The following is a 25,563-nucleotide window of genomic DNA, read 5'->3' as shown; positions in this document are numbered from 1 at the left end:
TCCCGGTCCGAAATTAAAAGTTGGCTAACGCAGTTACGTATATAGTACAATAATTCCAAGTCAATTAAAGTCGACATTTACTTTATGCAGTGTTTGATACAAGTTCAAATTATTTGCAGTTTACCAAGTCTTCAGAGGAAAACAAGGACATTTTTTAGAAATGTACAAAAATATCCTTCCCTTGGACAATTCAGCATACTAACAGCTGTACATTCCAAACAAAAAAATACTGAAAGTTGATTTAATTAGTTTACTTAATTTAAATGTAAGATATTAATATATATAAAAAAAAATTCTCAGACAATTGATTTCGCAAAATCTAGAGAGAAAAGAAGAAAAAAAGAAAAACATTTTTATTTTATCTCATGAAATTCATGTTCATTTGAAGCATTTCTTCTTGAAACACAGAACTGAAGTTTCATAACTTAGCTCAAACCAAAGTGATTTACATGCATAAATACTTGTTCATTGTCTGAATCTGTTTTTAAGTGTGAACTGTACAGGCACCCAATCTATTCCAAGTTTTTGTAACTGTTTTAACTAATAATCTCCCTACCACATGCCTGGTGAAAATATTGAATATATGTTTTTGCGCATAAATTTAAAGGAGATAACAAAAAATGCAAAATCTATAGAAAAATATTAGACAAATAAATTGTGGAAATAACTAAGAAAAAAATAGTACGATAAGGAAAAGAGTTTTGTTAATGACTAATATATACAAATATAAGTACATATAAATAGAGAAAAACGATGGATCCTTATAAGTCACACCCAATTGCTCAAAACAAGTGGGAGTTCTCAAAATGTTTACGAGTCACAAGCTGAAGGTCATATATGTAAAGTAACTTTCGGTATCAATTGCATACGGTCATACATAATTACTCTCAGGGTGTTGCTCCCTCCACCACCACACCTTTCTTCCTCCACCTCCCCTTTACTATTTTGCCCTTAAATAAAATTTTATTTTTAGGGTTAATTTTTTTAATTTTACCCATTCACAACCTATTCCACTAATAACCTATTTTAGTTCCTCCTACATGAGTAAAATATTTTTCTTTTATTTTAACATTATTTTTCTTCATCTCTTTCTTTTGTCGCGGTGAGATACTACAAGTTGTAAAGGTTGATAGTAGTGGAAAGAATTATCAAGTAGTCTCCCTCTCGTGGTGCAGTGTCGCTCTCGTGATGCAGTGTCGTTCTCGTGGTGCAGTGTGTGGAGTGGTGCAGTGCGTGTGTTGCTTCCTTAAGGTGTGTGTTTTCGAATAAACCTTCAAATAAAACCCTAAAATAAAAAACGTAACTTTTAAACGGTGACATCCTTCAACGGATGTCAACATCCGTTTAAGGAAAGAACGGATGTCAACATCCGTTTAAGGAAAAAAACGGATGTCAACATCCGTTTAAGGAAAAAACGGATCCGTTTTTTCCTTAAACGGATGTTGACATCCGTTTTTTTCCTTAAACGGATGTTGACATCCGTTCTTTCCTTAAACGGATGTTGACATCCGTTCTTTCCATAAACGGATGTTGACATCAGTTGTTTCCTTAAACGGACTCCGAATTACGTTTTTAATTTTAGGATTTATTTTATTAGTTTATTCTTTATTTTGGAAATATTTTAATAATTTAATTTAAATGTTTTGATTTATTATTTTTTAATATATTTTTAATGTATTTTAATAATGTAAGGAAAATGAAGAAGAAAGAATGGTATGAGGAGAAGTGAAACGGAGAAGACAAATGGAGTTGTAAAGTAAAACAGAAGACAAATTGTTAAACGAAATTGAGAGATGGAAAGATTGAGTGCAGAGAGTAAAGTAGGAGAACTAGGTTTGGAATAAATTAAAATAATAAAAATAAAAAATTTTAATTTGAGGATATAATTGGAATTAAAAAAAATTGGGGAGGTGGAGGGAGAAAGGTGTGGTGGTGGAGGGAGCAACACCCTTACTCTCAATAGGAAGATGCAGGTCCAAATACAGATTTCAATATAGGTACTAGAAATTCGTGTAGAGGCTGAAATTAAATTAATTAAACTAGTTAAAGGATGTATGCTTATAAGACACTACACGAAAGTCAAATTTCTTTTGTCTATAAAAGGAAATCTGTGTATAGGATTGGAACCACGAACATATATTTCCTATTTTATGATTTGTAATATGTTAAATGATCTTTATGTTTGTAATTTTAGATTTTCTTATATTCATCAATTCTCTATTATTGATAAGAAAAATATGATATTGAAGATATATTAATATAAAATAGTCAAATTGTTAGATTTTATTTTGGAGTTGTTAACAACTTCTATATTGATAATAATTGATTTATAACATTTATATTTCAAAAATATCAAATACAAATAGGTATTATCCATAAGGATTTTGAATTGAACACGTTGTTAAATAGACGAACGATTTGTTTTATTTAAAAGTATTGTGAGAACAAAGAGTTTTTTATAAGCTTTAAAATGACTTAGACATAACTTGTCGTGATGCTTTAAGATCTAAAACGACTTAAACGAATGTTGTCTAAAATAGCGTAAATGAATTTTGTCTAAAATATAATATGGAACAATGTTTGAATTGATAGTAACTAAGTTTCTTTAACACTGTGAACTACAAATAAATGTGAAAAATGATTTTTATATTATTATATATGCAATTATATGATTTTTAAAAAAACCTATATATACAAACAGTATGGTAATATTGAATTCATGAAATATATAATATTTCAACTCAAAAACAACAAAATAAAAAAGTGAAAAGTATATAAGAAATAAACAAATATAATAATTGAATTTTATTTCATCATTTTTCAATATGATTTAAGAAATCATATAAAATTTAATTTAATTTTATATTTTTTATCTGACAATCCATCTAAATTTGTACATATACAGAGTGTTCGAATTCGATTTTATGGTTATTTAGGTAGAATACCGAATATTGCAATGAATAGATAAAATATTTTCTGTATTTTTAATGTATAAGTGTCACCGCACTACGAAAACCAAGTGATTTATTAGTCCACAAATGAAAATATTAAATTTATTAATAACATTATTCTTTTAAGTTGCCATAAAATTAAGAGGGAAATGTTTATGAAAATTATACTTTTACAGTTCATTGTTAAAAATTAAATAAGATTCTTTTATCAAAATATAATAAAAAAATAACATTATGTTAATGAAAAGTGATAGAATAAAACATTTAAAAACTTTCGGTTAAACTTATTTTAAAATTATTGTAAAAGAGTTTTAATATAATTTCTTTTCACTCTAACTCAACTTTTAACTCAATTTTTTAATTAAATTGTATAATATCAATTTGTAAAATAAATTTATATTCACTTACATATTAAATAAACTCATATTAATTCTTATTAATATGAAATCTCCCCGTTTACTCTTTTATTCAAGATTCAAATATTTATTTTTTAGGTTTAAATTTTTATTTGGTTCTCATATTTGTTGGTCAATCTCAAGTGGGTCATCGTTTTTTTTCGGTCTCAGTTGGGTCCATAAACTTGTAAAGTTGAGCTAATTAAGCTCTCTCCGTTAAGTTTTCATAGATGGTGTTAAAATTGGCTAACGTGGTGCAAACTTAATATGCTGATATATATATATATATATATATATATATATATATATATATATATATATATGTCTTATATTACGTGGAATTTTTATTTAATTTGTTATTAAGTATTGTCTAAGTGTTATATGACGTGTTATCTTATATTATTTAATTGTCCAGATTAAGAATTTCTTCGAATTAGGAGATTTTTAATGAAATAGGGTTAGAGACGTGTCGACCGGAAATAGCCCTCTGCCAACAGTGACAGTGATGGTTGTTGACAATGGTGAGCAACGACGATCATAATTGTTGTAGGTGGCACCCCTGCTAACACAATGAGCTTCTGAAAGAACCGGAGACCCTCTCTCAATTTTGAAGCGCCTCCACCTTAGCTACTCCCACATCACTCCAACCCCATATTTGATTCTCCAAACCCTAAACCTCTATCCCGAAGCTGGCCGCAATGTATTAGGCTTTCATTAGTGCTCTCTTCCAATCCACAATTCACACATACTAACCACACCATCGATGATGTCAGGCTCACTATCCTGCAAAATATAAACCAGAGGCAATTTAATGGAGAAAAGGAGTTTATACAGAAAGTGAAAACTAGAAATGGATTCTACATCAGAGGAGCGACATTAGGTACGTGAAAGCAAAAATGATTTTTTAACATCTTCAAGGGCTCGTCCCTAACTTCATCCTACAACAACACATCAAATCAAAATAATTAAGACCAATCGGTTGAGAGAAGAAATATGCTAACTAACTCTTCATTAAAGCAATCACCTCACCTCATCTTTGATTGTCCTGTACTCCATTTTTTTGCCTATATCACAGAGATCTGCACTTCACTCTCATATGCATTGGAAAAACAAAGTTCAAATTCTAAACTCTTACTTTCTGAATCCTGTCTGCAACCCAATGTCAACCAAGCCAACAAAAAATTAAAAATTAAAATTTTGGTCCTAGGTTTGATGGATCCGATTGGGTGGCGATTGGTGGTGGGGTTGGGGTTACGGGGTGGGAGGCGTGACGGGTAGGGGTTGCAGGGTGGGATGCAGCCATGGCTTTGGGCAGCAAAAACGGAGCGACGACGTTGAAGGAGAGGTGGCGACGGCGGAGCAACGAGTGGTGGCGACGAAGCAACGGAGTGGTGGTGACGGAGCGGCGAAGTGGTGGCTTTGAGATTTGAGCGAGAAAGAAGAGAGAAGAAGAGGAACTGTGAGAAGGAGATTTGAGCGAGAGAGAAGAAGAGGAAGAGTGAGAAGGGTACCGTGAAAGCAAAGCAACAAAGTGGTGGCGATGGAGCAACGGAGTGGTGGCGGCGGAGCGCCAGAGTGGTGGCTTTGAGATTTGAGCGAGAGAGAAGAGAGAAGAAGAGGAACTGTGAGAAGGAGATCTGAGCGAGAGAGAAGAAGAGGAAGAGTAAGAAAGGTACCGTGAAAGCAAAGATATGTATGAGACTGCCTCGGTTACATATTTACCTGAGGTAATAGAGGCAGACTGACTCCGTTTCAAGCATACCTGATGCCTAAAGTTTCGGAAAATAATTAAAATTTAAAAACATATACGGGTTATATGTCTCGGTTGACGTGTAACAGATGTTGAAAAGCTTTTCTTTTTCGGTTCTACCGATATCCGAGGTATATAAGTTGTCTAAAACTACAAAAATGCCACCGCGCTATTATATGCTTCGGTTTCAGTAAAACTTAGACATATATAGCGCGTTAAAAAGCTTCTGTTTTACTAGTGTTGCATGTGTTTCTTCCAGCAAGTATCCCACAACTTGGGAAGAAGAATATTATTCATTAGTGAATATTGGTATTTCTCCTAAATTTTTACATGACATTTTTAACTACTTTATTAGGGAATTTGATCAAACATTTCGTATTAATTAATTAAGCTGGTTTTATAAACTTTAATATTATAAATTTATTATAGTTTTACAAACAAACTTAATAAAACTAGTTTTACCAGTATTTAATAACTCAATTTTGGCATATCATAATTTATTTTACAAGCATGTGAACTTATTTAACTTAAGTATACGAGTTTATTAGCCTAACTTATATAATATTATCCTAGGCAGTACTTACAAAGACGAAGAATTAAGATCATAGAAGTTTGTTTGTTGAAGAAACAATAAATAGTGTACTTGCACATTTATACATTTAAAAGCTGTCTAACACAGTTACTTATACAGTACAATGATTCCATGTCAATTAAAGTTCACATTTACTTTATGCAGTGTTTGGTACAAACAACTTCAAATTATATGCAGTAAAAAAAGTCATTTTTGGGAAATTTACAAAAAATAATTAACAATGATACGATAATACAATTTTTTTACAAACATTTTAGTACATATATATATATATATATATATATATATATATATATATATATATATCATTGAATTTATAATATGTAAGTACAATAAAAAAAATATTGAAAGTAGTAAAAAAAACACTTATGCAGTATCAAATGTAATAAAAAAAATAGTGTGAAAATATTTATTTTCAAAAATATCCTTTCTTGCAGAATTCACCATACAAAGAGTTAAAAATAAAATTATGTTATTGTCTCTTTTTATATAAAGGATGTGAAGCAAGGAAAGGCTAGTGTAAAGTAAAGGCAAAGACAGTGTAATGGAACGCATTGGTGTTGTATCCCGAGGAATAGTTCGTGAAGTGCTCACAAGAGAAAACTATCAAGAATGGAAAACTCTAATGGAAAACTATTTGAGGGGGGAAAATCTGTGGGAAGTTGTGGAGAGTGATTCTGTTTTTGATGCACAGAGAAACGCAAAGGCTCTGCATATTATTCAACTATCATGTGCACCAAATATTTTTGATCAAATTAAACATTTTCAAACTTCCCACATAGCTTGGAATCACTTGGCTAATGTCTGCAGGTCTGAGTTTAAAGTCCATCAGCATATTCGACACGGTACTAAGTGTTTAGATGTATCTTCAGATTTTCTTTATATAAAGTATACATTTACTCATAATATTAATTCAAAATATTATTTATGTGAATGAGACGCACACAGGTATTGTATCCGACGTTAGCGAGCACAAAGATTTATACAAGTTTGTGGAAACCGGTGATTGGAAAGAAACAAGCTCATACTTGGAGCGTCAACCGAATGCCATAATTTGGAGTCCGCCTTCAGGTAGGACGGTTCTTCATGTTGCAACAATAGAAGGACATAAGACAATTGTGGAGAGGTTAGTCGTATTAGGAAAGAAACAATTACTAGAAATGCAGGATGAGGATGGTAATACTGCTCTTGCTCTTGCTGCTGGTTACACTGGAGACATTGATATAGCAAAGTTCTTTATAAATGCGCAAGGTGGTGAAAACCTACTTGCTATAAAGAACAAAGAGGGTGAGATCCCTCTTCTTCTGGCTGCTAATTCAGGACGCAAAAGAATGACTCGTTTCCTATTCTTTAGAACTTCTTCCGATGTCATTGATCAGCAGTCTTCACACAATCGAGTTTTGCTTCTGGAACGATGCATCCAAGTGCATATATTTGGTAAGCAAATCAACCACAGTACATCCATATACACTGCTTCCCTCGTTTTCTTCTCCAAATCAATGCTCTTTTGATTTACTTAATATATATATATATATATATATATATATATATATATATATATATATATAATGGAATACTAGTTTGCAGTTGATAGAATGTTTAATAAAAAGAAGTTAATTCTGAAATGGTTGCATGGTTTGAACTCGCAGATGTAGCTTTAAAATTGCTTAATTCTTACGAGGAACTGCCCATTGAATCCTTACGCGTCTTGCACCAATTGGCTCGAATGCCTTCTGCATATTTAAAGGTCAGCAGTTTGTTCCAGACAGTGATTGACGGTTTCGAAAATGGTGGTACTTCCCTCTTTTTTACCTAATGCTTTCTCTTTTTCTCTTGCATTAATTAGCCATTCAATTATGTTTTTTTGGAAGAAAGCATTCAATCCATAGAATTTTCACTTTTTCATATCTCTTTAATAACTGATGAAACATTGTTTATCAATAAATTAGAATGGTGTATTTAAAATTGAAAAATTATAATTGAAATATAATTTAACCATGATATCTAATCTTTATGCATTCGGATACTGAATATAATTTATTATAATCATCTATTTCATAATTACGATAAAATATTCTTTAAATCAAGAATTAAAAAGAATCCCTAAACGAGATGAAGGAAACATATGGTTGAAGAATAATTTATAACACTTAACTATAAGCACAAAAGATATGCCACTGACTTAAACTTCTTCTTATTATGGTTCTTTCAGGTACTTTAGTCGGTTTGATTTTGTCAAGTATGGACATGATTGGAAAGTTTGTGGGTAAGTACTGCTTTATCTCTTTCATTCATCGTCTTGCGTTTATCACATATTTGCATACGATCGCATACATACAAGTGATTTAAACGAATTTTGACGCGTCCTTGTGTCTAAATTAGTAAAGTGTATTGGGTTTAATCTTTATAAAATGAATAACTTTTGGTTTTAATTTAGGGAAATATTTTTTAATCTTAACTTCTTCAAAATTTGAAATAATTATTTTCTATCTTAAAATTTGTTTTAAAGTACACAAATAATATTTATTTTAAGGTTTAGTGTCTCTTTATGTTCATATTTCCGCCCAAAATCTTAAATAGGTTCATTTCTTCTTTTGTGACTTAATTGGATCCTTATTTTTGTAAAATTGAATTAAATAAAGGTTTTTCGTCAAATTGATCAAACGTTGTTAAGGAGGGTGTTACGTGACATACTAACAGTATACATATGTAAGGGAAGTTGGCATTCTGACGTGACATGTTGACACCCTGGTGGTTGACCACTCGGTCTGGTGGTCGGCCACTCGGTCTGGTGGTCGGCCACTCGACCTGGTGGTCGACCACCCACCAGGCCAACCACCTAGCTGACCGACCGACCACCAAATTGAACGGCTGACCACCAAGCCGACCAACCCACCAAATCGAATGACCGACCACCACGCCGATCGACTCACCAAGCCGACCATCCACCAAGGTGTCAGCATGCCACGTTAGTATGTCAACTTCCCTTACATAGTATACTGTCAACATGTCACGTAACACCCACCTTAACTGCGTTTGATCAATTTGACGGAAAGTCTTTATTTGATTCAATTTTACAAAAATAAGAACCCAATTGAGATGCTGAAAAAGAAAGAGACCTATTTGAGATTCTGGACGAAAATAGGGACATAAAAAGACATTAAACCTTATTTTAAAGATTTACAATAAAAGGTGCTACTTGTTATTGTTAAGTCACATTTGAATAAACATATTATATATGTTGATAACAAATGCTACATTCTAAAAGAAAAATTAATTGTTTGAAAATGAAAGTATGATGTTTTTTTATTAGGTATAAAGTTAAAATTGGATAATTTGATAAGAAATTAAAATATTTAAATCATTATGTTATTACATGATGCTATGTGTATCAACCAAGCAATTTTGAATTTATAGAGTAATAATATAGTAACATATACAATTTAACTTATGAGTATAACCAAGTTCTATTCAACCTAGCAAGTTGAATATTTGGTTGATTGATTTAATTTAGTGTGTTTAATTAAAATTAAATTGATAATGTGTTCATGAGTTAAACTGGTTGAGTCAATCTAATTTTATTTCATGATATGCATGCTCAATTTCATGTAGTTTTGGGTCATATTTAATAAACTTGATTTTTTTTTAATTATTTATTTGATGAATTAAATTCAATCAAATATAGGTTTCAAGTAATATTTAGTAAATTGTAAAATAAATTTATAATCATTAAATATGATTAAAGTTTATAAACTAAATGTAATTTGGAAAAACTCTAGGGGTTTTGATTAGAGTTTTAAATCTTTTTCCAAAATAGTGTTTAATTTTTTTTTTGTAGGGGTTAGACAATCTACAATAGTTGTTAAACACTATTTAAAACCATGTTTAGGGAAAAATTTGAAAACTAAAAGCAACAAGACACGTTTATTTTTACATTGATTTGTTCTAAATTGAGCTACGTCTAGTTCTTCCTTAAACACTCTTAAGGGATTCCAATAATCATAAAGGATAACGAGTGTAATCACTTATAACATATAACTAACCCAACTGGTTAGGATGAGTATAACCACTTCTGGTAGAACTAGTCTAACTGACTAGACAATTTAACTACATTGAGTTAAACTTATAAGTGTTTGAATTTACTTCTAAATATGAAACACATTAAAGTGTTTACAGATTACAAAAACAAAATATGTAACGCTCATAGAGAGGATATGAAATCAATAATAAGAGATTCTGAAAACTTGTAAAGAATTTTTCTTTTTCAAAGAACAAGCATCAGACGATGTAGTCTTTAGAGAAAACAAGAGCAAGAAAGTTTGCACAATGATTCTATTTTTTTCTTTCTTCGTGCAGTCATATTTATATAGGTTTCTTCGAAAAATATCTATTGTTTAGAGTTTTTCACTTTCACGTAGGGATGTATCCTTTTGTACTAGGTCAGAAGCTATATTGTGTCTTGTAGAGACAATTGAGCTATGTACGAAAGTGATCAGCAGAAGGTGTAACACCCTTTATAGGGTATCAAAAGTAACATAATACTTTCTCATGTGAGGAAAAAAAATACCTAAACTAATAATATTAGGAGAAACGAATAATCAAATCTCAATTTATTTACTTACCAACGAAATGAAAATTTAACCAACCATAGTGAACTTCTAAATAATAATTCAAAACAATTACATCAATTTAAGCAAAAATGTTTAAAAACATAAGAAAGATATTTTCCCAAGCTCTCCCCAACGTCTCGTCACTCTACTATGTAACATCTGTAACAACATCTACTCCCATATAATAATAAAATATTATATGATCATCGCAACATACACAAACAATAAGGTTAAGCTACCAGGAAATAAAGAAACAATAAAATAATACCACAAAACTCATAGATAAGATATTACTATTATCAACATGATACACCTTACACAAATGAACTCGAATGGAAACCATCGCAATAATGAGCCACAACTCAATAACTTCAAAACAATGTCTACTCCTTTGTACTCTACTGTACCAAAAACCTGTTCACCAAAACAGGACAGTTCGAGTCATCCTCCACCGCAGCTTTAGATCTATCTCTCCTGCTCCTCAAGACTTATGAGTAAAAGTTTTGCTACTTCCACAACGTGCACTATACTCAGCTCAATTAGAAAACCTACGTGCGAGACATCCTACCCTTTCTAACCCTCGAAAGACGAAAGAGTGACACTCGAACCTTGTCTCTTCTACCGCCTCTTATAGAAGAACATACTCACCTTTTTTTCGCAACAGGAAAGGTATTACCTTGGTTTTTACAGTGGCACGAAGAGAGTACATGTAACTATATAAGTACTTTTGGTACTACTAGTATAGTATTATTATCACACATTCTTAATCACCCTAATATGCATTTTTTTCAAACCCATAGTATTCTATTACAGCCAAGCTCATATAAAAAATATCAAAACAAATAGAGCATCCTTGCGTCACTATTGAATTAGAACCGAACCAACGACTCGATACTCTGTCGAACTCGTACTCGTGGATCCACACCACCTGCAAGAGTTTATGAATTGGCATATTTTGTTTGGATCGCTATATGTTAATAACTAAAATTTGACAACAATTTAACAACAGTCACGTGTTAGCTTCTTATGGGACCATAGGATTTGTTTTTTTGTTGTCGCTGTGGTGAAAAGGGATGCAGATTTACCTTTTTAAGGATTCCGAAATTACCCCTTTATGCACCCTCCGTTTTCAACTCATATTTCATTCCTCTATCCCTCTCCATTTTGGTCCTCTCTCCAACCTTCATCAAAATTGTACTTTGCCCAACTCATTGTGGAGCAAAGACCCCATGTGGGTGTTTCAGCAAGGTATTTCAAGTCCCTTAGCATTTAAAGCTAAGACATGCTCTAGCAATTGATTACATGGTGCTTGTAATCGATTACTAGTGGCTTAATAGGTACCCCAATTGGGAGAACATGACTCTCCATGGTAATAACCTTCATCAAAATTGTACTTTGCCCAACTCATTATGGAGCAAAGACCCCATGTGGGTGTTTCAGCAAGGTATTTCAAGTCCCTTAGCATTTGAAGCCAAGACATGCTCTAGCAATTGATTACATGGTGCTTGTAATCAATTACTAGTGGCTTAATAGGTATCCCAGTTGGGAGAACATGACTCTCCATGGTAATTTTTCTATGCTTAAGATTGTTTTCAATGGATGACTCCTGTTGGTCATGGTTGATAGTTGCAAGTGCATCAAAACTCATCTTTGTCTAGCCCATTGTGGAGCAAATACCAATGTGAGTGTTTCAGCAAGGTAGTTAAAGTCCCTCAGCACTTGAAGCTGATACATGCCTTGGTAATCGATTACATGGTGTCTGTAATGGATTACCAATGGTTTAATGGCAATTTGTACAAAAAACTTGCAAGTAACTCCCCAATTGGGAGAACGTGATCCCCATGGTGATTTTTCTATGCTTAAGGTTGTCTTTGTCCATTTCTTCAATCGATGACTCGTGTTGGTCATGGTTGATGGTTACAAGTTTATAAAGAAATAAAATAAAATAGAATATATAAAATGATAACTTTAAGGAATTAACTGTACCTATTCAGAAGTTCAAAAATTACAAATTAGTAGTCAATGGAAAGATTTCTTATTCTATTTTCTAATAAAAAAAGAATCACATTATTTGGAGGTCTGTGGGGAAAGTTATGATTAAAATAGTCAAAAAATGTCAAAGGTAACAACACATTATTTAATACGTATATATTTCCCTCTTGTTCACATATTTATTATTTATTGAAAATGCAATTTAAAATCTTTGTACTGTAACAACAATAAATGACATATCAGGGTATGAGTTGGGCAAAAAGGGTCATGGACTTGAACTACCTTGGTTCAAACACCTATAGGAGCTTTTTCCTCCACAATTGAGTGGGAAAAAACTATGTTTTGATACACTTGACATCATCAATGATCAGCAACATATGTTTCGTCCTCAATTGAGTATGGCAAACTATTTTTTGATGCAGAAGACACCATCAATGATGACCAACGTGAGTCATCCATGCAAAAAACAATAGAAAAATCACCCATAGGGACACAAAAATGACCTTGGGGAGTCAAGTTCTCCCATCTAGGGAGTAACGTGTAACTTTTTCATACAAATAAGAAATCAGTCCCTAATAAGGGCTAATTGTTGATTTGTACGAAAAGTTACACGTTACTCCCTAGTTGAGAGAACATGACTCCCCAAGGTCATTTTTGTGTCCCTATGGGTGATTTTTTCAATTTTTTTCACAGATGTCTCATGTTACTTGTTATTAATGATGTCAATTATATCAAAACACAGTTTTCCTCAGTTAATTGTGGATGAAATAGTCCATATAGATGTTTGAACCAAGATAGGTGAAGTCTATGACCATTTAGGAAGCTTACAAAAACATTATTTTTGGGAAATTAACTGCACCTGGTACAGTGCTTTAAAAATTATGAGTTGGTAGTCATTTGAAAGCTCTTTGAGTCTAGATTTCAACAAAAAAGAATCAATTCATTTGGAGTTTGATGGAGAAAGTTAAGAGCAAAACAACCAACAAAGGTCAGAGTTAATAGGAATATGTAAAACATTAACTTTAAGGAATTAACTATACTTACTTAGATGTCCAAAAATTACAAATAGTAGTCATTGGAAATATTTTTTAGTCTAGTTTCTAATAAAAAAAGAATCACATCATCTGGAGGTCTGTGGGAAAAGTTATGATGAAAATAATCGGAAAATGTCAAAGTTGACAGCACGTTATCTTATATATCTTTCCCTCTTGTTTACAGATCTATTACTTATTGAAAAATCCTTTTAAATTTTGTGCACTGTAACAACATTAGATGGCATACCAGGATATGAGTTGGGCAAAAATTGTCATGAACTTGAACTACCTTGGTTCAAACACCTATATATAGGAGTTTTTTCCTCCACAATTGAGTGGGGGAAACTGTGTTTTGATGCACTTGACTCCATCAATGATGAGCAACATGTGTTTCATCCACAATTGAGTGGGCCAAACTGTGTTTTGATGAACTTGATACCATCAATGATGAGCAATGTGAGTCATTCATGCAAAAAAAGTAGAAAAAATCACTTATAGGGACACAAAAACGACTTTGGGGAGTCAAGTTCTCTCAACTGGAGAGTAATGTGTAACGTTTCGTACAAATCAGCAATCATCCCCTGGTAACCAGGGGCTGATTGCTGATTTGTACGAAACGTTACACATTACTCCCCAATTGAGAGAACTGGACTCCCCAAAGTCATTTTTGTGTTTGTATAGGTGATTTTTTCCAATTTTTTTCATGGATACCACATGTTTCTTATCATTGATGGTGTCAAGTATATCAAAACACAGTTCGCCCTACTCAATTGGGCCGAAACAATCCACATAGGTCTATGACCATTTAGGAAGCTTACAAAAACGTTGTTTTTGGAAAATTAACTACACCTAGTACAACGCTCTAAAAATTATGAGCTAGTAGTAATTTGAAAGCTCCTTGAGTCTAGATTCCAACAAAAAAAGAATCAATTCATTTGGAGTTCAATGGAGAAAGTTACGAGAAAAACAACCAGCAAAGGTCAGAGTTAACAGGAATATGTAAAACATTAACTTTAAGGAATTAACTGTACCTACTCAGATGTCCAAAAATTACAAATTAGTAGTCATTGGAAAGATTTTTGAGTCTAGTTTCTAATAAAGAAAGGAATCACATCATCTAGAGGTCTGTGGGAAAAGTTATGATTAAAATAGTCGGAAAAGGTCACAGTTGACAGCACGTTATTTTATATATCTTTCCCTCTTGTTTACAAATCTATTACTTATTGAAAATTCCTTTTAAATTTTGTGCACTATAACAACATTATATGACATGTTTCTTAATTAAAAAAATAAAAAAATTTCTTGTGACACTCCGAGAAGGGGTCTTACAACAATGGTCATGCATCTAACCTCAATTAGAGAAAACCACCTAAACAAACATTTTTTTGAAGAAATAAATGGCCTAACATCATCATTGATGCAGGGAACATACCCAATAGCATTGAACTCAGTCATCCTTCTCATAAAATGGAAAAATTTAACAAAAACAGAGCAAAAACTATCATGGGGGTGTTGTTGTTTCAACTAGGGAGTCACGTTGAACTTTGTGTACAATTGTCCCCCAAGTCTTTAGTAATCGATCACAAGATCCCTGTAATCGATTACGAGGGCATGACATTGGTACGAATAGTCATGGACTTCATCTAACTTGGTGTAAACCACCTAAATGGGCATTTTTCTCAACAATTGAATGACTTATGTTGTTCATTGGTTAAGTAAACACCACCCATGACTAATAAACTCAATCATCCATCCGAAAAAGTGGAAAAGGTCACCCAAAAACAAAGACAAAATATATCAAAATTGAAATTTTATTCATATCATATCAGATAAGTACATATTATCCAACATCTATAATAATAATCTTTTGTATACTAAAACATGTACAAGGTTCATACAATGAAAATCTCTACACATGTAATTAACATAAATTGAAAACCTATAATAATCCTAAGTCGTGCAACACTTGTTCTCTTTGCACTTTCTCATGGTGCTACCAACCTTGACACGTTGGGGGAGGTAAAAATCGCAAGAGGTAGAGAAGGGAAAATTGCTCCAACGAAAACAGAGAGAGAGCAGGAAGGGGGAAAATGGCGGAAGAAAAGAGCGAGAACCGTGCTTATTGGACCAACTTCACCGACGATGGGGAAAGGAAGAACGAGACGGAGAGAGAACTTTAGTGGAGAGACCCATTAAAGCAATGGTGGAGAGAGTAAAAGCAATGGTAATATTCGTGAGAGAAAAGAAGATAGAAAACACATAGGGTTTTATCAAATGAAATCAGGAAATCTTTTTTCCCTTCCTAAAATGTCCTCAACAATATATTATATCTTTTTTAAAAAATAAATTCAAAATGACTAATCAATACGTGTCATGTGGCCTTGTCAAAAAATTTGCAAAAAAAAATTAGTTGTTAAATAAACGTTTTCCAATTTGTTCTCCTTCATCATTATATAACCTTTATAAAAGATACTGCACCTAAATGCACTTTAGTTCCCATTAATGCTCTGACGTCATAGAAAGAAAAGGACAAAAGAAAATCACCTAACCAATTAAAATTCATGTAAAACTTGTTAAAGAAATAAACATTAGGACTTTATTACGTTAACATGTCTGCACCACCTAATAAAATAACATTCATAAATTCACCTAATAAAACCTTTTTCATAACTAATAAAATATCACTCTCAGTCCAAAACAATTGTCCAACACTACTGACTCAATAACCATACTCTACATTATCCATCTTACTACTATTACTTCAGAGCCTCCTAGCCTAGACTCATTGCCATTTACTACCCTTGTCGTAGTTTGCTTCACCACCCAAACTAAATAACATCATACAATGCATAAGCACAGATTCCCACCACAATAGTAAACTCAAACACTACTTGATCCTACGAAACTCTAATCATGGAGAGATTAAATTTGTACACTTACTACGTCATATATATACATACATATGTGGCACATTGCATCCTCGTCAAACCTTATCTAGAGAAATTGTATCACTCAATCTTACACTAACGGTATAACATAGGCTTACGAAGCTATACATCACAGCATTCATCACATCTAAACCAAGCAGCAAGGGGCATTGCATAGAGCATGCATAGACTACAACAGAAAGACAATCACAAAAGAACACAAAACTGTTAGTATTTTAAGTTTGTGAAAGGAGTAGTTGATGTGGTAGAAAAAATGTAGAGATAATAGAATGTAGAAGTAGTAGTTGGAAGAAGTGTTGTAGTTGTCTTTGTTGTTGTAGATGTTGGCTTCTTACATCAAATGATAGTACACATGGGTATTTATAGACCTGGTCTCTCTTTCATGACTATTCTAGAAAATTCTAGCTAGAACTTATGTAGAAAGTTCTAGGCTTTCTACCTGTGTAGAATTTTCTTGATTATTTCTTCTTATCTTAGGATTTTCTACAACATTCTAGAATTTATATTACATTTCAATTCCTCTATCTCAGGAGGTTCTACATTCTTCTAAAAATTGCATTATACTTTAATAAAAACCATGGTTAGCTTCTCTTACCTTAGTTCATCCTAACTTCCTTTATTTGCTCAAGATTCACAGCCTAAACTTTCACCTCCTCCAAGCTCACGTTCTTGCGCCAAGAAAAATATCACTATTTTGATTTTCCAGCCACTATCTCATATTGCACACCCTACTTTACTCTCTGTTTCTAAACTTTGTAACCAAAATATATTTAAGAAAAATATACACGCTAATAAAACACAATGACACATACTCTATTATCAAATTATTAACTAATCTCTCTTAGTCTCTCCGTTTTAATAACCCACGGATCCACTAATCCTATTTGTTTGTCCCCCTGTAGCCTTTTTTTGGCAAAGTTGTTTGTAAATACCACTAAAAAAAATGACGATATTTTATTCCGTTGTTACCAAAAATTTAAAGAAAAAGATTTTATTAACAACTTTTTTTATAACGTATATTTCAAACGGACCAATCACAAGTTACCACACATTATTGTAAAAAAGTTGTCAAAAGAAGTTGTTAAAAAAACATTTTCCTTCAAATATATAAATCAATAAAATAATGACACATAATTTATAATCAAAAAGTAATTAAAAAAAGTTGTTAACCTACAAATTTAAATGAACTAAATGGCCTATACCACTAACTCTTTTCTGCACAACACATTAATGCCCTTAAAGCAAGTGGACCCCACGTTGAAAATAAAAGGAAAACGTTTCTTTAACAACTTTATTTTGATAACTTTTTTACAATGCCACGTGGCATTGTTTCATTGGTTGGTTTTAAAAGGTTTTTTTAAAATGGTGAAATTTGTTTAGAAGGGCAATTTTGGAAAGAATTTGGATAGAAACTCCTTTTAGCGTTTTTTTTTTTTCAGATTCACTCTTTTCCGCAGCTTGGTTTTTTCAACTCTCTCCACCATTGAAACTTCCATCTCTCTCCACCAATGAAGCATTTATCTCTCTCCACCGTTTCGGTCTTTTTCGTTCCTTGCTTTTCTTCACTCTTTGTCCACCATTGAAATGTTGTTTTTCTCACCCTTTGAGTTTGAGTTCAACTTTTTTTACTTTGTTTCTTGGGTCATTTGGTCACTGTCGAGGATTTCGTCTCCCTCTTTACCCATTTTCCTTTTTTTTTATGGTGACACCGTCGGCTCGTTGGCGGTATATATCCCTCGTTCTAGAATTTTGTTGATTTTGGCATGCATTTTTGTGGTTGTGTAAGTCTTTGGCTTTTGTCTCCAATTGTGGTTGGCGATATTTCTCCCAAGGTTTGGACTTTTTCGCACACACTGTCGAGGTTGGTATACCCAAGGTTTAGGCTTTTTCACACACACCATTGATTCATTACCAAACTTCACATTATAAGTTGTGGAAACCATCAACCATGACCAACAAGGGTCCTTCATTCATAAAATCTTAAAAACACACTCATAACAAACAAGAAAAAAACAATCATGGGGAGCGCGGTTGCCACACCTTAGCACAGATCAACTTTCAATACAAAACTGCAAATTTAACATGGTAATCGATTACAACCTTTCTGGTAAGCGATTACAAGTGCATGTTTTCAGTGTGTATGGTGCAAGACCTGACATGCGTTGCTAAGACCACCCACGATGGGTCTTCCCTACACAGAAGACTTACCAAACTTCACACTACAAGTTGTGGAAACTATCAACCATGATCAACAAGGGTCCTCCATTGACAATATCTTAAAAAGACACTCATAACAAACAAAAAAAATTCATGGGGAGCGCAATTGCCACATTTGGGTAGCGTAGATCAACTTTAAGTACAAAACTACAATTTTAACCTGGTAATCGATTACAACCTCTCTGTAAGCGATTACAAGTGCATGTGTCCAGTGTGTATGGTGTAAGAACATGTTAGGTCATTCAACTGTCGAGAAAAAACGTCATTTAGGTGCTTTCATGTAAGTTAGATGAGCTCCATAAGCTTTTCTGGCCAATTTCTGCCCTCGTAATCGATTACAAAACCCCTATAATCGATTACCAGAGAAAAATGGTCATTTGTATAGAAAATTCAACTGTACTCCCCACCTGGATGAACAACACTCCCCAACTCTGTTTTTCTGACCTTTGCTACTTGTTTTGTTCTTAATTTTCTCCATCAAACTTCAAATGACTCAATTCTTGTTTTGTTGGAATCTAGACTCAAAGAGTTTTCAAATAGGTTTCAAGTGCATCAAAACAATTTACCTCACTCAATTGTGGAAAAAATAGTTCATATAGGTATTTAAACCAAGGTAGGTGAAGTCCATATAACTGTTTGGCTTGTGCTAGTAGAATCAGACACACCTTAATTATACTACTATTTTACCTTGAATTATGGACATTTTATAAAGAAATAAAATAAATTAGAATAATATAAGAAACATGAGACAATAACGTGAAAGTAAACTCATTTAGAAAGCTTAGAAAAACGTTGTTTTTGGGAAATTAACTGCTACTGAACTGATCTAAAAATTATGAGTTAATAATCATTTGAAAGATCTTTGAGTCTACATTCCAACAAAACAAGAATCAACTCATTTGGAGTTCAATGGAGAAAGTTATGAGCAAAACAACCAACAAAGGTTATAGGTGGTAGAAATATATAAAACGTTAAGTTTAAAGAATTAATTGCACCTACTCATATGTCCAAAAATTATAAATTAGTAGTCATTGGAAAGATTTTTAAGTCTACTTTCTAATAAAAAAAAGAATCACATCATTTGGAGGTCTGTGGAAAAAGTTATGATTAAAATAGTCAGCAAAGGTAAAAGTTGACAGCATGTTATCTTATACGTATATCTTTCCCTTTTGTTGACAGATCTATTATTTATTGAAAATGCCTTTTAAAATTTGTGCATTATAACAACATTAGATAACATATTTCTAATTAATAAAATGAAAAATTTTTCTGTAAAACTCCAAGAAGGGGTGTTACAACAATGGTCATGTACCTCACCTCAGTTGGAAAAAACCACCTAAATGGATATTTTTTTTGAAGAAATCAATGACCTAACCTCATTATTGGTTCAGGGAGCACACCCAATAACATTGAACTCACTCAACCATCTCAAAAAATGAAAAATTCAAAACAAATAGAGCATGGGGAGTAGTGTTCATCTAGCTAGGGAGTACAATTGAAGTTTTTGTACAAATGACCCTTTTTCCTATAGTAATCGATTACAAGACCCCTGTAATCGATTACCAGAGAAAAAATGGTCATTTGTACGGAAACTTCATCTGTATTCCCTAGTTGGAAGAACTTGACTCCCCAGGGTTATTTTTATGTCCTTATAGGTGATTTTTTCTAGTTTTTGCATGGACGTCTCATGTTGTTGATCATTGATGGTGTCAAGTGCATCAAAACACAATTTACCCCACTCAATTGTGGACAAAATAGTTCATATAGGTGTTTAAACCAAGGTAGGTGAAGTCCATATAAGTGTTTGGCTTGTGTTAGTAGAATCACCTCACACCTTAATTATACTACTATTTTACCTTGATTACAAGTGCATCATTCTTGTGCCAATGGTGTAGACCTCACCTCTACACCTATAAACACCCTTAGTGGGTCTTCCACTCACATAGGACTCACCAAACATTAAATTTCTTGTTGTGGACACCTTAAACCATGGCCAACAGGGGGATCAATCCACAAAACCTTGAAAACACAGTCGTCATGACTACTAATGAGTGCTTAAGCCATGTCTGGGGTAGCACTCTTCCACTTTTGGTATAAATGGGGATTTTTTCGCTGGTAATCGATTGTGCATCATTCCTGTGTCAATGGTGCATAACCTAATCTCTCAAACTATAAACACCCTTAGTGGGTCTTCCCTTCACATAGGGGTAACAGAATTATACATTTCTTTTAACATTCACAAAGGTTGAATCTTAAATAATACTATCAAACAACAACAAATGGAATTAATATAACAATCACAATTCGAATAACCACTTTCTTTATTAACATTCAAAATAATTGTTGCAATACATATCCAGTTATATCTATACTTGAACATCTACCAATATTGCATTATTCATAAATTACATAAATCAGTCATGTTTGGCACTATTTCTACCAATCTTAAGGTTATCATTTAGTTCTAAAAACCACCCAAATTGCGTCTTCGGAATAATGGACTTGTGCTTCTCACTCAAAATTCCATTCAAAGTAGCAACACACTTCGTTTTCATTGAATGGCGAACAAACAACTGCAAAAAAATTAATATTTCTTGTTACAAATAACCAACAAAGGTCACAACCCGAAAGCAAAAACCAGCAAAATGACCAACAAAGGCCAAACGCAAAAACCCAACCCCAAAATACGAATACGGAAAAGGGAAAAAGTGCATACCTTGTTCGAAGAACAAATGTCAGCGGATGAACCCATTGCACAAAAAAAGCTCAAAACTTCGACACTGAACGAGACACTTTGATCAGACCAACCATAGAGATGGTTGAACGTAAATCGTTGAAATCACGAACTCGAGAGAGAAAGAGAGACTTCGAGGCCAGCGACGACGAAACTTCCTCAACGTCGAGAGAGATCGTTGAACGTCCACTTCGAGACCTTCACTAAATGGAGAGAGAGAAATTGAAATGAAAACTGAAAACCTAAAATGGAGAGGAAAGAGTACTGAACAAAGAAGGGTAGTTTCAGAATTTTCAAATATGGAACCCTATCCCCTTTTCAAAATCATATTTCTTTAAAATAAAATTATTTAAAATGGTCAAATACAACACTTACATATGTGTCGTTGTCAAATTGTTCTCAAAATAGCTTTTTCAACATATCGCGATCCAAAACAAAAAGAAATTGAATACCAAGATAAAGCAATTTCCAACCTACGTTCCACAGGAAGTGTTCAAATAAATTAATAAAACAAATAAATGATTTATTTATTAAATAAAATTAAAACACAACCACTAGTCCAACAAGGAACTATGACCTTTACGAAAACAAGCTTTTTCATTAATTTTAAAGGTAGACAAAGATACAATACTATATTTATGCTCTAATATTTTTTTAGGATCTTAGGAAGGGTATGAAACAAATATTTTTAAAATATTTTCATATCTTTTAACGTTCTTTTTTATTCTAATGCAATTTTTTAATAAATGTAATGTTCTGCACAGAAAAATAGAATACAATTTAACAGATAAAAGAGTATATCTATGTACATGCATGAAAGCTTTAGACAATCTTAAATGTTTAGAAATTATATGAGTATTAAGATATTTTAATATATAGCGTTTAACATTTTCATTATTTTTATACTAGATGATTTAAATATTATTAGATATTATTTCGTTTAGATGCTTTAATAAATTTTAAAAATAAGGTTTAGTTACACTAAAATCATATTTAGTTTATGTGGATATGGATTTTAAAATAATGTTTTTTTAAGAATTAAAGATGTGATGATACTTTTTTATTGTTTGATTTGAATTCCAAATCAGGTTGGATCAGCGTATTAAACTCTTATAAAAAAAATACAAAATCAAACAATTTAAAAAAATGTAATAGTCAATTTAAATTACACTAATGGTAACTATTGAGATTCATTAATTACAATGAATTCTGTCTACGGAGTCTAACATTCTGGAGGGTTAATACTGAAATTGTTTGCTGGTTGAAATGATCAAATTTCTAAATATCTTCGGTTAGTAAAACCAAACCATAAGTAATTTTGTTTTCCCTCCCATAGTTTCAGAATCGACAACGGATCTATATGGACTGAATACAATGAATACAGAGAGTATATTTGGACACAAGCATGAATTTCTAAAAATATTAAGGTATTATAAAGATATTGTTTCGAAGTTTAATAGTTCAAAACTCCGGGATGCTTTGGTGTATGATGCCATGTTGGAAGCAGCAAAGCATGGAAATGTTGAGTTCATAAATGCTATGAGGGAGGCTAACCATGACCTCTTATGGGCAATGGATGATCATGGAAGAGACATATTTTCGTATGCAGTTCTTCATCGCAAATGCAATGTGTTCAAACTCATGCGTTCTCTCTGTAGAAATAAGGATATAATTAACTATACAACAGACATGCTTGGCAATAACCTATTGCACTTGGCTGCACGTTTAGGACCTTTGTCTGATCTGAATCTCAGACCCGGTGCTGCTCTCCAAATGCAAAGAGAAATTCAATGGTTTAAGGTGCATTCATCTTCATTAATTTTCTCTCTCTCTAGTGCAATATATAGTCTATGCATGCATTAACGTGGATGAAATGAGTGCAGGCAGTGGAGGAAGTTGTGCATGTCAAATGTAGAGAAGCCTTAAATGATGAGGGTAAGAAGCCTGAAGAGATGTTTAATGAAACTCACAAGGAGCTGATGAAAGATGGAGAAAAATGGGCAAAGGAAACAGCTGGGACATTTGCAATTGTGGGTGTTCTCGTTATAACTGTCACGTTCGCTGCACTCTTCACTGTCCCAGGGGGTCTCCATGAAGACACTGGAATGCCGACTTTGATAAAGGAAAAACGGTTTACTGTGTTTATTGTAGCTGATGTAATCTCTTTCTTGGCTTCTATCGTTACAGTATTGATATATATTGACCTTCAAACATCGCGCTATGCTGCAACAGACTTCCTAGAAAGATTGCCCACCAAGATAATGTCAGGGCTTGGGTTCCTTTCCCTGTCCCTAGTGTCCATGATGATTGCCTACTGTGCTGCGCTTGGAATAGTTCTACAAAAATCAAGCTTGTACAAGCACTTCTATGTAGGAATCGTCATATTGGCGTGCGTTCTCTTCATTTTACTCGTACCCTTAAAGCTCATATCTCAAATTGTCAGTTTTACAACAGTAAATCCCATTACCGGTCGCCAGGAAACCTTCAGCGGAAGAGTTTTGCGTTATATCTTGCATATTTATATAGATGTTTGTGTATCAGTGTGGATGACTCTACGATCTTGAATGAGTAATTATAAATTGAGTAATGACACACATGTATCTTCATTTTATATACACCTTTATAAACCTTTCATTGCTTTTAATTTTTTTTATTCCACAGTAAAGATGCTAATTTAATCTCAATCTTTTCCTATACTCAATTACACTTTCATGACTTAATTAAGAAGCCTTAAAAAGATCACTTAAGTTTTGTGTTATGTATGTCCTTGTGACAAAGTGGATGAAAATATTTGTGAGTAAACAAATTAGTATAGATAAAGGAAAAGAGTGTACAAAAAAAGTTCATAAATTAAAAATAATCTATTATTATTATTATTTGTTTTAATGAAGATGTACATATTTATAATATATAATTAAACATGATTTTAGATGACACAAACTTAAATAAACAATGACCCTAACAAATGATTTCATACATATGTGTGTGTGTGTGTATATATATATATATATATATATATATATATATATATATATATATATATATATATATATATATATATATATATATATATATATATATATATATATATATATATATATATATATATATATATATATATATATATATATATATATATATATATATATATATATATATATTGTCGCAACCGAAATCACGACGGGACGGCAACTCGAAAAACAAACGAGCTTAGGAAAAAGATTTTGAAGTCGCCACTATAATTTATATGGAAAAACTATGGAAAACCAAAAAATAAGACATGGTCTACGAAAAGAGATTTCCAGGTTCGGGAATCGGTTACGCGTAAGAAGGTGTTAGTACCCTATCGCGCCTGCCCAAAAGCAGTACCTTTAATTAAATATATAAAGTTGACGTGGTTTTGCAAGAGTGTTAATTTTCCCTAAACAAAATAATAAAATAAAACAAAACAAACTATTAAGAAACAAAAAATATTTTTTGTTTTATGAACCTGATAAGAATTGACCATTGTCCTACGTACATCCATTTATAATGGACAATCACGGATCACGTAGTTCTTTATGTAGAAAAAGGTTTGTGAGTTTGTTTGAAAATTATTATTGATTAATTTAGATTTTTTGAAAACAAGTGAATACGAAAAAGATTTGATTTAAACAAGATTGACATTCTTTTTGGTTTTTGAAGATTTTGTATTTTTTATTTATTTAAAAAATGGTGAGAAAAAGAAAGAAATCGGCCATAGGCCGAAACATACTTATAAAAAGAAATTATGATTTAAAAAAAAACATTATTTGTGTGTAGAAAGAGAAAAAATATCTTTAAGAAAACTTCAGAGAGTACAATAAAAAGAGAAAAAGAATGGTGTAGAGGTGACATACCTTTTTTAGCTTTCTTCTTTGATGATTCCTTTTGGCAGAGTTCCTCAAAGCTGAGAACTTACTTTTCTCTATATTCTTCAGTACTCTTGTTATCTCTCTATCTTCTTTTTTTTTTTCATTTTCTATGGCAGAGTGCGTATTTATATACACATTGTAATATTATGGCAATCTTGCCTTAATTGTGAATTAATTAACAATAAAACAAAATAGGGAAAGAAATAGTCATGGTTGCCAGAAAACAAATTAAATAATATTCAAAACATTGATTATCATTATTATCAGAAAATCATATTTTCCTCTTTAAAAGCAACTTATGCAACAAATTATATTAATATACCATTTTAATTATTGTTTATAATTATTAGCATAATATTAGTTCAAATTATTACCATATTAAACTAACATTTCAAAAATATTGTATTAAAGTTGTTATTTTATCCCTTTTTGCTCACCATTAATTAT

The 25,563-nt window shown here is 32.3% G+C and overlaps 1 protein-coding gene across 1 annotated transcript; it reads left to right on the top strand.

Annotated features, from left to right (window-relative positions):
- The first annotated feature begins 6,223 nt into the window (after nucleotides 1-6,223).
- LOC124827685 (uncharacterized) lies at nucleotides 6,224-23,817 on the top strand. Its single transcript, XM_047300796.2, has 6 exons — nucleotides 6,224-6,533; nucleotides 6,637-7,125; nucleotides 7,338-7,481; nucleotides 7,901-7,954; nucleotides 22,560-23,023; nucleotides 23,107-23,817. Exons 1-6 carry the CDS (start codon nucleotides 6,233-6,235, stop codon nucleotides 23,785-23,787), a joined length of 2,133 nt encoding a protein of 710 aa, XP_047156752.1. The 5' UTR covers nucleotides 6,224-6,232; the 3' UTR covers nucleotides 23,788-23,817.
- Nucleotides 23,818-25,563: the final 1,746 nt, after the last annotated feature.

The sequence above is a fragment of the Vigna umbellata genome, chromosome 10, assembly GCF_029865625.1.
Source record: "Vigna umbellata cultivar VRB3 chromosome 10, Vumbellata_1.0, whole genome shotgun sequence".
Classification (NCBI taxonomy): Eukaryota; Viridiplantae; Streptophyta; class Magnoliopsida; order Fabales; family Fabaceae; genus Vigna; species Vigna umbellata.
This window is presented reverse-complemented; position numbering and strand designations above follow the sequence as displayed.

Coding starts and splice junctions, on each gene's coding strand:
- LOC124827685 (XM_047300796.2), top strand. CDS start 6,233: ATGGAACGCATTGGTGTTGTATCCCGAGGAATAGTTCGTGAAGTGCTC. Junction 6,534..6,636: donor CCATCAGCATATTCGACACG/GTACTAAGTGTT, acceptor AGACGCACACAG/GTATTGTATCCGACGTTAGC. Junction 7,126..7,337: donor CATCCAAGTGCATATATTTG/GTAAGCAAATCA, acceptor TTGAACTCGCAG/ATGTAGCTTTAAAATTGCTT.